Genomic DNA, 13055 nt, shown 5'->3' on the forward strand with positions numbered 1-13055 from the left:
GATGTTGGCATTTTTAGCTAATGCCTCCCTCATACACAGACTAGGAATGCACGATATATCGGTGAACATATAGGAATCGGCCGATACAGATGTTGGCATTTTTAGCTAATGCCTCCCTCATACACAGACTAGGAATGCACGATATATCGGTGAACATATAGAAATCGGCCGATACAGACAGATGTTGGCATTTTTAGCTAATGCCTCCCTCATACACAGACTAGGAATGCACGATATATCGGTGAACATATAGGAATCGGCCGATACAGATGTTGGTATTTTTAGATAATGCCTCCCTCATACACAGACTAGGAATGCACGATATATCGGTGAACATATAGGAATCGGCCGACATTAGCTAAAACTGCCAACATCGGTATCGGCCGATTCCTATATGTTCACCGATATATCATGCATTCCTAGTCTGTGTATGAGGGAGGCAGGAGAGGATAAAGAGGGGCCGAGTGGGACTGGGAGAGAGGCAGGCAGGGAGAGGGGAGGGTTGTGTAGAAAGACCAGAGTGGAGCGGAGCCACCAAACTAGGGGTGTGTCAAATGGCTTCCAGCACAGCACAGTGTGATAATCCTAGTGGATAGTTCTATTTTTAACATACTGGCCAGCCGTGTTCTGCCCTGTCACCCTGCTCTGTGTCTCCTGCTTGTTGAGCTTCAGGCAGTACGTTGATGCTAGTGGCTCTGATCTGTTGTGCTGTGGCTCGGCTGTGGGACTGGAGGGAGTGGAAGGAGGATATAACACCGCTGCTGAAACATACACCTTCAGACTGGATTTTTTTTGCGCCTGTTGGATGAGGGGACAGAGGGGTCTCTCTACTGCCGTTTTTTGCTTGGTCACTCTATCTTCAACTGAAATATTGAAGGACTGTTGAGTTTGGAAGCACCCAGAGACTGAAATGAGAGAACAGGACAGAGACTAGGATTTGCAGGATCCAGAGAGAAGAGAGTGGACAGTAGGGGCTGTAAAGCTCATCTGATACTTTATGAAGTTAAGTTTGGACGGGGGAGACAATGTCCAACAAAAGTGACACTGGAGGTCAACCTGCTGCGACAACAACAATCAGCACTATCGCCGTGCAGGCTGGCGATTCTCAGATTATTGTTACTGTGTTCAAGGTACCAAACTCCTAAAATGTTCTTCAGTTGTATCTTTGGGTTGCTTTGGATGTCTTTAGTTGTCTTTTTAAGCGTATTTCAGTCCTTGAAAAGCCTTATATAAAACCCATGTATTATTTTTCAGTTTGTTGATATCTCAGGTGAACAGAATAGAAGTGCTTAGATATATGCCACTCAGAACTCTTCTTTGGTCAGAAATGGTCGTTCACTCCACAGTGATGGAGATGGAGAAGATCAATCTTTCCAAATATTTTTAACAGAAATGTCTAATATTACTATAGTGTTATGTCTATATAACAACAAGGACTGGTAATGAATCAGTGCCTGTCAAAATAGATTATTGATCTGTCTGAATCTGATAGACACTGACCTCACAGTGATCACCCATTGATCTCTTTCTTTCCAAAGTGCTGCTGCTATTAAAGGATCTTTCCAAAATGGCACCCTATTCCCTTCATAGTGCACTACTTATGACTACGGGTCCAGTCAAAAGTAGTGCGCTAGCCTACAGTATATAGGGAATACAGCCATTTGAGACACAACCAGAGAAAGGCATTTAAAGTTGTCCATGATGTCACAAGCTTGCATAGTCCACATTGTTAAAGCTAGTGTCCTGGGATGTCAATAGCTCTCTCTGTTTGTCCATTATACTTATAGGACTAGCTCCCAGCCAAACCAGCAGCCTTATCTCAATGCCTCACATACTAACGCCGTACATCTCAACATGTAGGCAGGGCTTTCCCACAGTAGTGATAATAAGACAACTGGCATTAGGTAGGTTTTTTTTTCAAGTTATTCTTTTCCCACATGGCAGTCAAATACATGGGAAAGTTCAAATGTACAAGATATTAGATATGATAAAACACAGAAAGGAGATGGTTTTCAAGTATTATTTAATATTCCTACTAGAGAAGGAAAAGCCTATGTTTAGTTTTAAGAGAGATATGTTTGTTGTCCTCTGTTGTATCCTCTGGCGCCAATTTTGCTGACCAATTTTGGTCGTGAAGGGGAAAGGGGTAATGGTAACGGTGTTCCCCTGAGTCCCCTTTAAAGTGACTGCCACGGCTGCAATCTAAGGCATGCAATTATTAAAGGGCAAAGCATGCAGAGTAGGAAATAGGCCTAATCTCCACCTCCAGCACCTTCACAGTTACAGTGCCCATGCACAGTCTGTGGCTGTAACCACATAACTAACCACCGTTGTCATTGACATATGAATTATTGTCTCAGTGAAAGTTTCCTTACATCTGAAACAACAGGCTACTGTAATGAGTGTGACACTATGTATAAATCTTGTAATATAGTTTAACAGTTGTTGGTGATCCTCACACTGCCTAGTATGAACACTTTGTAGCTGTTACAACCACTGTTGTCATTGACAAATCAATTACTGTACCGTCTTTCCAAATATATACAGGCATTATGTAGTAATACTGTCATATAGGCTATAGCAACAGCTGTTGGTGCTTTTTACACTCAGGGTGACACTTCCATGAAAAGCTTGGCTTTAAGTTCATGTGTGTCACCCAGAGCGGTACCGGTCATTACATTAAAGGAATACCTCAGTTTAATGGATTGACATTGTCCTGGGATGTGTCCCAAATGGCACCCTATTCTCAATATACTGCACTACTTTTGAACAGGGTCCATAGAGCTCTGTTTTTACCTTTATTTAACCAGGCAAGTCAGTTAAGAACAAATTCTTATTTTCAATGACAGCCTAGGAACAGTGGGTTAACTGCCTGTTCAGGGGCAGAATGACAGATTTGTACGATGTCAGCTCGGGGGTTTGAACTTGCAACCTTCCGGTTACTAGTCCAACACTCTAACCACTAGGCTACCCTGCCGCCCCTATATAGGGAATAGGGTGCCATTTGGTTCCCGGGACAGCACAATATATTGGAAAAGGAGCCCCACATTGCAAACAATATTTCCATACTCTGTTTACACACTGTGAAATTCACAGGAGGACCATGTGGGTGTCCACAGGTATAATATTACACCAACCTGCCCTGCTCGCAGTCGGATCATAAACAACATGGCAGGGAAACACAAACAGACCTCGGCTTCCTGCTGGTCTAACTTTGAGTGTCTTTGATACTTAGTATTGTATTGTTCCAATGGATACAGACAGGCCGTTTACTCCTGAAGTATAGTAATAATTATAAACAGGTTGGTTCAAGCCCTGAATGCTGATTGGCTGATAGCCGTGGTATATCAGTCCGTATACCACGGGTATGACAAAACATGTATTTTTACTGCTCTAATTACGTAGGTAACCAGTAGCAATAAGGGGTTTGTGGTATGTGACCAATATACCATGGCTAAGGGCTGTATCTAAGTACTCCTCATGCATAAGAACAGCTCTTAGCTGGGGTATATTGGCTATATACCACAAACCCCCGACGTGCCGTATTGCTTAAATATGTACTGACAGCAAAAGGGAGAAAACAAACACTGTGTTTTGTAGTGTGAGGCACTGGTGCAGCTGCAGTTGACTGAAGCCAATCCCAACCTGTTGGAGATCGGCAGCAACCAGGATGAAACCAAGAAACTACTGCATGAACACGAGCAGCTCCTGATCAAACTCAAGGTAATCCTCTCATTGGAAATAGATGTCACCACTAGGGGGGTCCTGGGTGGTTCAGTGGTCAAAAGCACTGCACCGCAGTGTAGAGGTGCCACTACAGCCTGGGGTTCGATCACACTGACCAGGATTCCCCTGGGATGGTGCACAATTGGTCCGGGGTAGGGGAGGGCTCATTGTGCTCTTGTGACAGGGCTGGTCGCCTGCAAGCTGACTCTGGTCGTCAGTCAAATGGTGTTTCCTCCGGGTTAAGCAAGCAGTGTGCTAAGAAGTAGGCGGCCATGTTTTGGAGGACACATGATTTGACCTTCACCTCTCCTGAGCCCATTGAGGACTTGCAGAGATTAGCCAAGGGACCTAATTCAGGCAGAAAATGGGGGTAAAAAAATTTGCTCGTGGCCATACAGGCCTGTTCAGGGTTGGGCCTGATTGGTACCGGGACAGGAGACCACCTGGGAATACCAGGTGCCATAAAGAAAAGATGTACATCAAAACTATGAAATGGCACATATATTGAATTATGTAGTAACCAAAAAAGTGTTAACCAAATCAAAATATATTTTATATTTTGGATTCTGTGCCTCATTCTCGTTGTAGTATTTCTTCTTCATTCCTATAACTAATGTGGTTATAGGTGATGTATACCTACACTATTCTATTATTGATATGTCACTATTTTGACATTATGTCAACATATCACTACACTATTCTATTATTAATATGTCACTATTTTGACATGTCAACATATCACTACACTATTCTATTATTGATATGTCACTATTTTGACATTATGTCAACATATCACTACACTATTCTATTATTAATATGTCACTATTTTGACATGTCAACATATCACTACACTATTCTATTATTGATATGTCACTATTTTGACATGTCAACATATCACTACACTATTCTATTATTAATATGTCACTATTTTGACATGTCAACATATCACTACACTCTTCTATTATTAATATGTCACTATTTTGACATTATGTCAACATATAACTACACTATTCTATTATTGATATGTCACAATTTTGACATTATGTCAACATATAACTACACTATTCTATTATTAATATGTCACTATTTGACACATATTCTAATGAGACCATGGTGGGCCATGAGGATGAGCTACCCAATGATAATATTAGTTATATAATGTCACTTATTATCTAAGCGAAAAACTCAACAGAAGGGGGCGGCAGAGTGAGGCGGGTAGAAAGGACGCGACAGGTAGAGCAGTGACTATGCTAGTAGGATAGTACATATATCCAATCATATTTGCTAATAGCGATGTTGTGGCTAGAGTGAAATGCTTTCTGTGGCACACCAGAGTCAAATACTTTCTGTAGAACAAACTTCATGTCAGGATAAGCAACTGAAATGAATAATTATTGTATGTGTGTTATATTAAACATATAGGTGGGAGTAAAATGTAGGAAATAAACATTTCAGAACAACTACTAGTCGAATAAGACATTGGAGAGATGACAAATTTTGGCAAAGAAATGTATTTATAGTCTAATACACTTGAAACAAATTGGCAAACTGAAAACTGCAGACATTACTAGTGTCTCCTGCCATCAAACCAACATAAATCATTTAATTAAATACAGCCTAACGTGATCAGAAATCTCAATTACCAAGCAAGTCGCAGCAGTGAAGAATTGAGTTTGTGCGCGTTCACGTGAGGGGGAGGGATTCTGGAAGGTGGGACATTTTGGGCACCGGCCTTGTTTGACTATATCTCGTTGAAACACCGTCAATGTCATGTTTTGTCTTAGATTGTCTTGTCATTATGCTTTCCCTTCTGTTCGTTTCCCCCTGCTGGTCTTATTAGGTTCGTTCCCTTTTTCTATCCCTCTCTCTCCCCCTCCCTCTCTCTCCTCTCTCTATCGTTCCGTTCCTGCTCCCAGCTGTTCCTATTCCCCTAATCATCATTTAGTCTTCCCACACCTGTTCCTTATCTTTTCCCCTGATTAGAGTCCCTATTTCTTCCCTTGTTTTCCGTTCCTGTCCTGTCGGATCCTTGTCAATTGTTCACCGTGCTGTGTCTATGTATCGCCCTGTTGTGTCGTGTTTCCCTCAGATGCTGCGTGGTGAGCAGGTGTCTGAGTCTGCTACGTTCAAGTGCCTTCCCGAGGCAACCTGCAGTTCTTGATCAAGTCTCCAGTCTGTTCTCGTCATTACGAGTAGTATTATGCCTTTTGTTTGTAAAGTAACTTTACTGGATTAAAAACTCTGTTTTCGCCAAGTCGCTTTTGGGTCCTCATTCACCTGCATAACAGAAGGATCCGACCAAGGAATGGACCCAGCGACTACTGATGCTCGTAACACTGCCGTCGAGATCCAAGGAGCCATGCTCGGCAGACACGAGCAGGAATTGTCTGCTGCTCGCCATGCCGTGGAGAACCTGGCCGCTCAGATTTCCGACCTCTCTGGACAGTTCCAGAGTCTTCGTCTCGTGCCACCTGTTACTTCCTGGCCTGCCGAGCCTCCGGAACCTAGGGTTAATAACCCACCTTGCTACTCCGGGCAGCCCACGGAGTGCCGCTCCTTTCTCACCCAGTGTGATATTGTGTTCTCTCTCCAACCCAACACATACTCTAGCGAGAGAGCTCGGGTTGCTTACGTCATTTCACTCCTTACTGGCCGGGCTCGAGAGTGGGGCACAGCTATCTGGGAGGCAAGGGCTGATTGTTCTAACAATTACCAGAACTTTAAAGAGGAGATGATTCGGGTTTTTGACCGTTCAGTTTTTGGTAGGGAGGCTTCTAGGGCCCTGGCTTCCCTATGCCAAGGTGATCGATCCATAACGGATTACTCTATAGAGTATCGCACTCTTGCTGCCTCTAGTGACTGGAACGAGCCGGCGCTGCTCGCTCGTTTTCTGGAGGGACTCCACGCAGTGGTCAAAGATGAGATTCTCTCTCGGGAGGTTCCTTCCAGTGTGGACTCTTTGATTGCTCTCGCCATCCGCATAGAACGACGGGTAGATCTTCGTCACCAAGCTCGTGGAAGAGAGCTCGCGTCAATGGTGTTTCCCTGCTCCGCATCGCAACCATCTCCCTCCTCTGGCTCAGAGACTGAGCCCATGCAGCTGGGAGGTATTCACATCTCGACCAAGGAGAGGGAACGGAGGATCACCAACCGCCTGTGCCTCTATTGCGGATTTGATGGACATTTTGTCAATTCATGTCCAGTAAAGGCCAGAGCTCATCAGTAAGCGGAGGGCTACTGGTGAGCGCTACTACTCAGGTCTCTTCATCTAGATCCTGTACTACTATGTCGGTCCATCTACGCTGGACCGGTTCGGGTGCTACATGCAGTGCCTTGATTGACTCTGGGGCTGAGGGTTGTTTCATGGACGAAGCATGGGCTCGGAAACATGACATTCCTTTCAGACAGTTAGACAAGCCTACGCCCATGTTTGCCTTAGATGGTAGTCATCTTCCCAGTATCAGATTTGAGACACTACCTTTAACTCTCACAGTATCTGGTAACCACAGTGAGACTATTTCTTTTTTTGATTTTTCGTTCACCTTTTACACCTGTTGTTTTGGGTCATCCCTGGCTAGTATGTCATAATCCTTCTATTAATTGGTCTAGTAATTCTATCCTATCCTGGAACGTTTCTTGTCATGTGAAGTGTTTAATGTCTGCCATCCCTCCCATTTCTTCTGTCCCCACTTCTCAGGAGGAACCTGGCGATTTGACAGGAGTGCCGGAGGAATATCATGATCTGCGCACGGTCTTCAGTCGGTCCCGAGCCAACTCCCTTCCTCCTCACCGGTCGTATGATTGTAGTATTGATCTCCTTCCGGGGACCACTCCTCCTCGGGGTAGACTATACTCTCTGTCGGCTCCCGAACGTAAGGCTCTCGAGGATTATTTATCTGTGTCTCTTGACGCCGGTACCATAGTGCCTTCTTCCTCTCCGGCCGGGGCGGGGTTCTTTTTTGTTAAGAAGAAGGACGGTACTCTGCGCCCTGCGTGGATTATCGAGGGCTGAATGACATAACGGTTAAGAATCGTTATCCGCTTCCCCTTATGTCATCAGCCTTCGAGATTCTGCAGGGAGCCAGGTGCTTTACTAAGTTGGACCTTCGTAACGCTTACCATCTCGTGCGCATCAGAGAGGGGGACGAGTGGAAAACGGCGTTTAACACTCCGTTAGGCATTTTGAGTACCGGGTTCTGCCGTTTGGTCTCGCCAATGCGCCAGCTGTTTTTCAGGCATTAGTTAATGATGTTCTGAGAGACATGCTGAACATCTTTGTTTTTGTCTATCTTGACGATATCCTGATTTTTTCACCGTCACTCGAGATTCATGTTCAGCACGTTCGACGTGTTCTACAGCGCCTTTTAGAGAATTGTCTCTACGTAAAGGCTGAGAAGTGCTCTTTTCATGTCTCCTCCGTTACTTTTCTCGGTTCCGTTATTTCCGCTGAAGGCATTCAGATGGATTCCGCTAAGGTCCAAGCTGTCAGTGATTGGCCCGTTCCAAGGTCACGTGTCAAGTTGCAGCGCTTTTTAGGTTTCGCTAATTTCTATCGGCGTTTCATTCGTAATTTCGGTCAAGTTGCTGCCCCTCTCACAGCTCTTACTTCTGTCAAGACGTGTTTTAAGTGGTCCGGTTCCGCCCAGGAGCTTTTGATCTTCTAAAAGAACGTTTTACGTCCGCTCCTATCCTCGTTACTCCTGACGTCACTAGACAATTCATTGTCGAGGTTGACGCTTCAGAGGTAGGCGTGGGAGCCATTCTATCCCAGCGCTTCCAGTCTGACGATAAGGTTCATCCTTGCGCTTATTTTTCTCATCGCCTGTCGCCATCTGAGCGCAACTATGATGTGGGTAACCGTGAACTGCTCGCCATCCGCTTAGCCCTAGGCGAATGGCGACAGTGGTTGGAGGGGGCGACCGTTCCTTTTGTCGTTTGGACAGACCATAATAAGAACCTTGAGTACATCCGTTCTGCCAAACGACTTAATGCCCGTCAAGCTCGTTGGGCGTTGTTTTTCGCTCGTTTCGAGTTTGTGATTTCTTACCGTCCGGGTAGCAAAAACACCAAGCCTGATGCCTTATCCCGTCTGTTTAGTTCTTCCGTGGCTTCTACTGATCCCGAGGGGATTCTTCCTTATGGGCGTGTTGTCGGGTTGACAGTCTGGGGAATTGAAAGACAGGTTAAGCAAGCACTCACGCACACTGCGTCGCCGCGCGCTTGTCCTAGTAACCTCCTTTTCGTTCCTGTTTCCACTCGTCTGGCTGTTCTTCAGTGGGCTCACTCTGCCAAGTTAGCTGGTCATCCCGGTGTTCGAGGCACTCTTGCGTCTATTCGCCAGCGCTTTTGGTGGCCGACTCAGGAGCGTGACACGCGCCGTTTCGTGGCTGCTTGTTCGGACTGCGCGCAGACTAAGTCGGGTAACTCTCCTCCTGCCGGTCGTCTCAGACCGCTCCACATTCCTTCTCGACCATGGTCTCACATCGCCCTAGACTTCATTACCGGTCTGCCTTTGTCTGCGGGGAAGACTGTGATTCTTACGGTTGTCGATAGGTTCTCTAAGGCGGCACATTTCATTCCCCTCGCTAAACTTCCTTCCGCTAAGGAGACGGCACAAATCATCATCGAGAATGTGTTCAGAATTCATGGCCTCCCGTTAGACGCCGTTTCAGACAGAGGCCCGCAATTCACGTCACAGTTTTGGAGGGAGTTCTGTCGTTTGATTGGTGCGTCCGTCAGTCTCTCTTCCGGGTTTCATCCCCAGTCTAACGGTCAAGCAGAGAGGGCCAATCAGACGATTGGTCGCATACTACGCAGCCTTTCTTTCAGAAACCCTGCGTCTTGGGCAGAACAGCTCCCCTGGGCAGAATACGCTCACAACTCGCTTCCTTCGTCTGCTACCGGGTTATCTCCGTTTCAGAGTAGTCTGGGTTACCAGCCTCCTCTGTTCTCATCCCAGCTTGCCGAGTCCAGCGTTCCCTCCGCTCAAGCGTTTGTCCAACGTTGTGAGCGCACCTGGAGGAGGGTGAGGTCTGCACTTTGCCGTTACAGGGCACAGACTGTGAGAGCCGCCAATAAACGCTGGATTAAGAGTCCAAGGTATTGTTGCGGCCAGAGAGTGTGGCTTTCCACTCGCAACCTTCCTCTTACGACAGCTTCTCGTAAGTTGACTCCGCGGTTCATTGGTCCGTTCCGTGTCTCCCAGGTCGTCAATCCTGTCGCTGTGCGACTGCTTCTTCCGCGACATCTTCGTCGCGTCCATCCTGTCTTCCATGTCTCCTGTGTCAAGCCCTTTCTTCGCACCCCCGTTCGTCTTCCCCCCTCCCGTCCTTGTCGAGAGTGCACCTATTTACAAGGTACGTAAGATCATGGACATGCGTTCTCGGGGACGGGGTCACCAATACTTAGTGGATTGGGAGGGTTACGGTCCTGAGGAGAGGAGTTGGGTTCCGTCTCGGGACGTGCTGGACCGTTCACTTATTGATGATTTCCTCCGTTGCCGCCAGGATTCCTCCTCGAGTGCGCCAGGAGGCGCTCGGTGAGTGGGGGGTACTGTCATGTTTTGTCTTAGATTGTCTTGTCATTATGCTTTCCCTTCTGTTCGTTTCCCCCTGCTGGTCTTATTAGGTTCGTTCCCTTTTTCTATCCCTCTCTCTCCCCCTCCCTCTCTCTCCTCTCTCTATCGTTCCGTTCCTGCTCCCAGCTGTTCCTATTCCCCTAATCATCATTTAGTCTTCCCACACCTGTTCCTTATCTTTTCCCCTGATTAGAGTCCCTATTTCTTCCCTTGTTTTCCGTTCCTGTCCTGTCGGATCCTTGTCAATTGTTCACCGTGCTGTGTCTATGTATCGCCCTGTCGTGTCGTGTTTCCCTCAGATGCTGCGTGGTGAGCAGGTGTCTGAGTCTGCTACGTTCAAGTGCCTTCCCGAGGCAACCTGCAGTTCTTGATCAAGTCTCCAGTCTGTTCTCGTCATTACGAGTAGTATTATGCCTTTTGTTTGTAAAGTAACTTTACTGGATTAAAAACTCTGTTTTCGCCAAGTCGCTTTTGGGTCCTCATTCACCTGCATAACAGTCAATGCTTTTTCTTTTCTCAGAGATGGAACATGAAACTACTTCAGTCACTTTCATTGCCTTGGTGGAAGGTGGAATGTTCATAACAGCCTTTTGATTTATATCATTTCCACTCAAAGCCTTTTCCCCCAGCCTTGTTATAGACAATGGCTATTTAGATCCAGGCCATTCATTACTGTTGCCACCTAATGTCAGGAGATAGTTATGTCTGAGTGCTGAACATGTTACTCCTTATTTTATACAAGTATGGTATTATTGGCATAAGCATGTCAACAATGTATATTATTAATGTAAACATTCCGGTAGCATAGCGGTTAAGAGCGTTGGGCCAGCAACCGGAATGTCGCTGGTTTGAGCAAGGCACTTACCCCTAAGCTCCTGTAGGTAGCTCTGGATAAGAGCGTCTGCTAAATGAGTAAAATGACATTTTCCATTAAGACATCAGAGTAACTACAGATTTAAACCCCTGAACAACCCCTCTAATTAAACAATCCAAAAAAGATTTGCATCCAAATGCACCGTGTCCTTGGTTTAGCCAAGGCTTCTAATTCAGTTTACTAGCAGAAATCACATAGCAAGGCTTTGAACACTTCAAATGTGTATCTTACAATAGTGCAATTGAACAAAATGTCAATGAATCGCTCCATTAACAATGTTGATTTACATGCAAGTATATGGTAATTGTGTGTTTTTTAAACAACGTGTCCTCATCAGAGAAAGTCAGTATTGTACACAACGACCGTGTAATATACAGTGACCTCCAAAACTATTGGGACAGTGACACATTTTAAAAAATAGTTTTGGCTCTGTACTCCAGCGCTTTGGATTTGAATTGATACAGTAACTATGAGGTGACCGTGCAGACAGACTTTTATTGTGAATGTAAATAGAATATGTTTCTAGACACTTATAATAATAATAATAGACACTTCTACATTAATGTGGATGCTACTATTATTATGGCTAGTCCTGAATGAATCATGAATAATGATGAGTGATAAAGTTACAGACGCACAAATATCATACCCCCAAGACATGCTAACCTCTCACCATTACAATAACAGGGGAGGTTAGCATACCCCCAAGACATGCTAACCTCTCACCATTACAATAACAGGGGAAGTTAGCATACCCCCAAGACATGCTAACCTCTCACCATTACAATAACAGGGGATATTTGTTTTGTGGGTATGATATATATCCCTCAGTAAATGTATCATTCATCATTATTCACGATTCATGCAGAATTATCGGTAATCATGGTAGGATCCACATGAATGTAGAACTGTTTAGAAGCATATTGTATTCAATAAAAGTGACTCCAAACTGACACAATTCATGAATTTCCATTCATTTCTATTGGGCACAAAATAATCTGAAACACAATCAAAATAAACAGAAAATGCATCCAACAAACTTGTAGAGTCACGAGCTTGATATAGTCATTGCATGCTATGAATATTGGACCAAATACTTAACTTTTTACTGATTTAGTACAGAAGTGAATTTGTTTCAAAACGTTTGGTCCCCTAAAATGGGGGGACATGACACAGAAAGTTCTAAATGGTTCACCCGATATGGATGAAAATACCCTTAAATGAAAGCTGACAGTCTGCCCATAATCATTGTATCATAAAATCCGAAGTGATGGGGTACAGAACCAAAAAAATAAAAATGTCACTGTCCCAATACTTTTGGAGCTCACTATATGTACATATTGGTGCCAGCCTATTGTAAGGCAGTGTGCTAATAAGAATGTCGCCGGCAAAAAAAAACGGTCCATTTACAATGTTGACTTACATGCAAGTATATGGTAATGCAACTATTTTTAATAAGGCAGTGCTCTAAACAGAATGCATGAGTGTAAATCCAAAAAAGGAGGCCTGTATAATTCAGAGAAGATACTTGAATGAGCCAGGTACAGTATATTTTAGAGACTTCTCTCTTTCCAGAAACATGAGGCAGGCGTGTGGGCCTTGCTGGAGGAGGCAGACAGGACGGCAGAGGAGAAGGAAGATGAAGGGGAGGTGTATGAGGCCATGGCTGTCTCCCTGAGCGACGCCTGGAGAACCATGATCTCACTGCTAGAGAAGCGCCGGTCACTGCTACACCTGGCCTCAGAGTTCTTCGACAGGGCTCTTGAGGTAGGTGGGCTAACAGGAGATGTCCTAGCTACATAGACCATACATAGACCTTGAGCTCACTGCTAGAGAAGTGCTGGTCACTGCTACAACTGGCCTCAAGAGTTCTTTGAC

General features: G+C 45.1%; 1 protein-coding gene across 4 annotated transcripts in view; it reads left to right on the forward strand.

Annotated features, from left to right (window-relative positions):
• Positions 1–601: 601 nt before the first annotated feature.
• LOC124047078 (coiled-coil domain-containing protein 141-like) overlaps positions 602–13055 on the forward strand; it is a 42162-nt gene continuing 29708 nt past the window's right edge. For 3 of the 4 annotated variants that reach the window (XM_046367771.1, XM_046367773.1, XM_046367774.1), the window contains exons 1-3: positions 603–1130; positions 3601–3723; positions 12753–12944. In XM_046367771.1, the coding sequence (XP_046223727.1) occupies positions 1026–1130; positions 3601–3723; positions 12753–12944 (420 nt within the window). In that variant the 5' untranslated portion in view covers positions 603–1025. Of the gene's footprint in view, positions 1131–3600; positions 3724–12752; positions 12945–13055 lie in introns of all 4 variants that reach the window. The other variant, XM_046367772.1, reaches the window with a different exon arrangement.

This window comes from Oncorhynchus gorbuscha, linkage group LG01 (genome assembly GCF_021184085.1).
Source record: "Oncorhynchus gorbuscha isolate QuinsamMale2020 ecotype Even-year linkage group LG01, OgorEven_v1.0, whole genome shotgun sequence".
Taxonomy (NCBI): domain Eukaryota; kingdom Metazoa; phylum Chordata; class Actinopteri; order Salmoniformes; family Salmonidae; genus Oncorhynchus; species Oncorhynchus gorbuscha.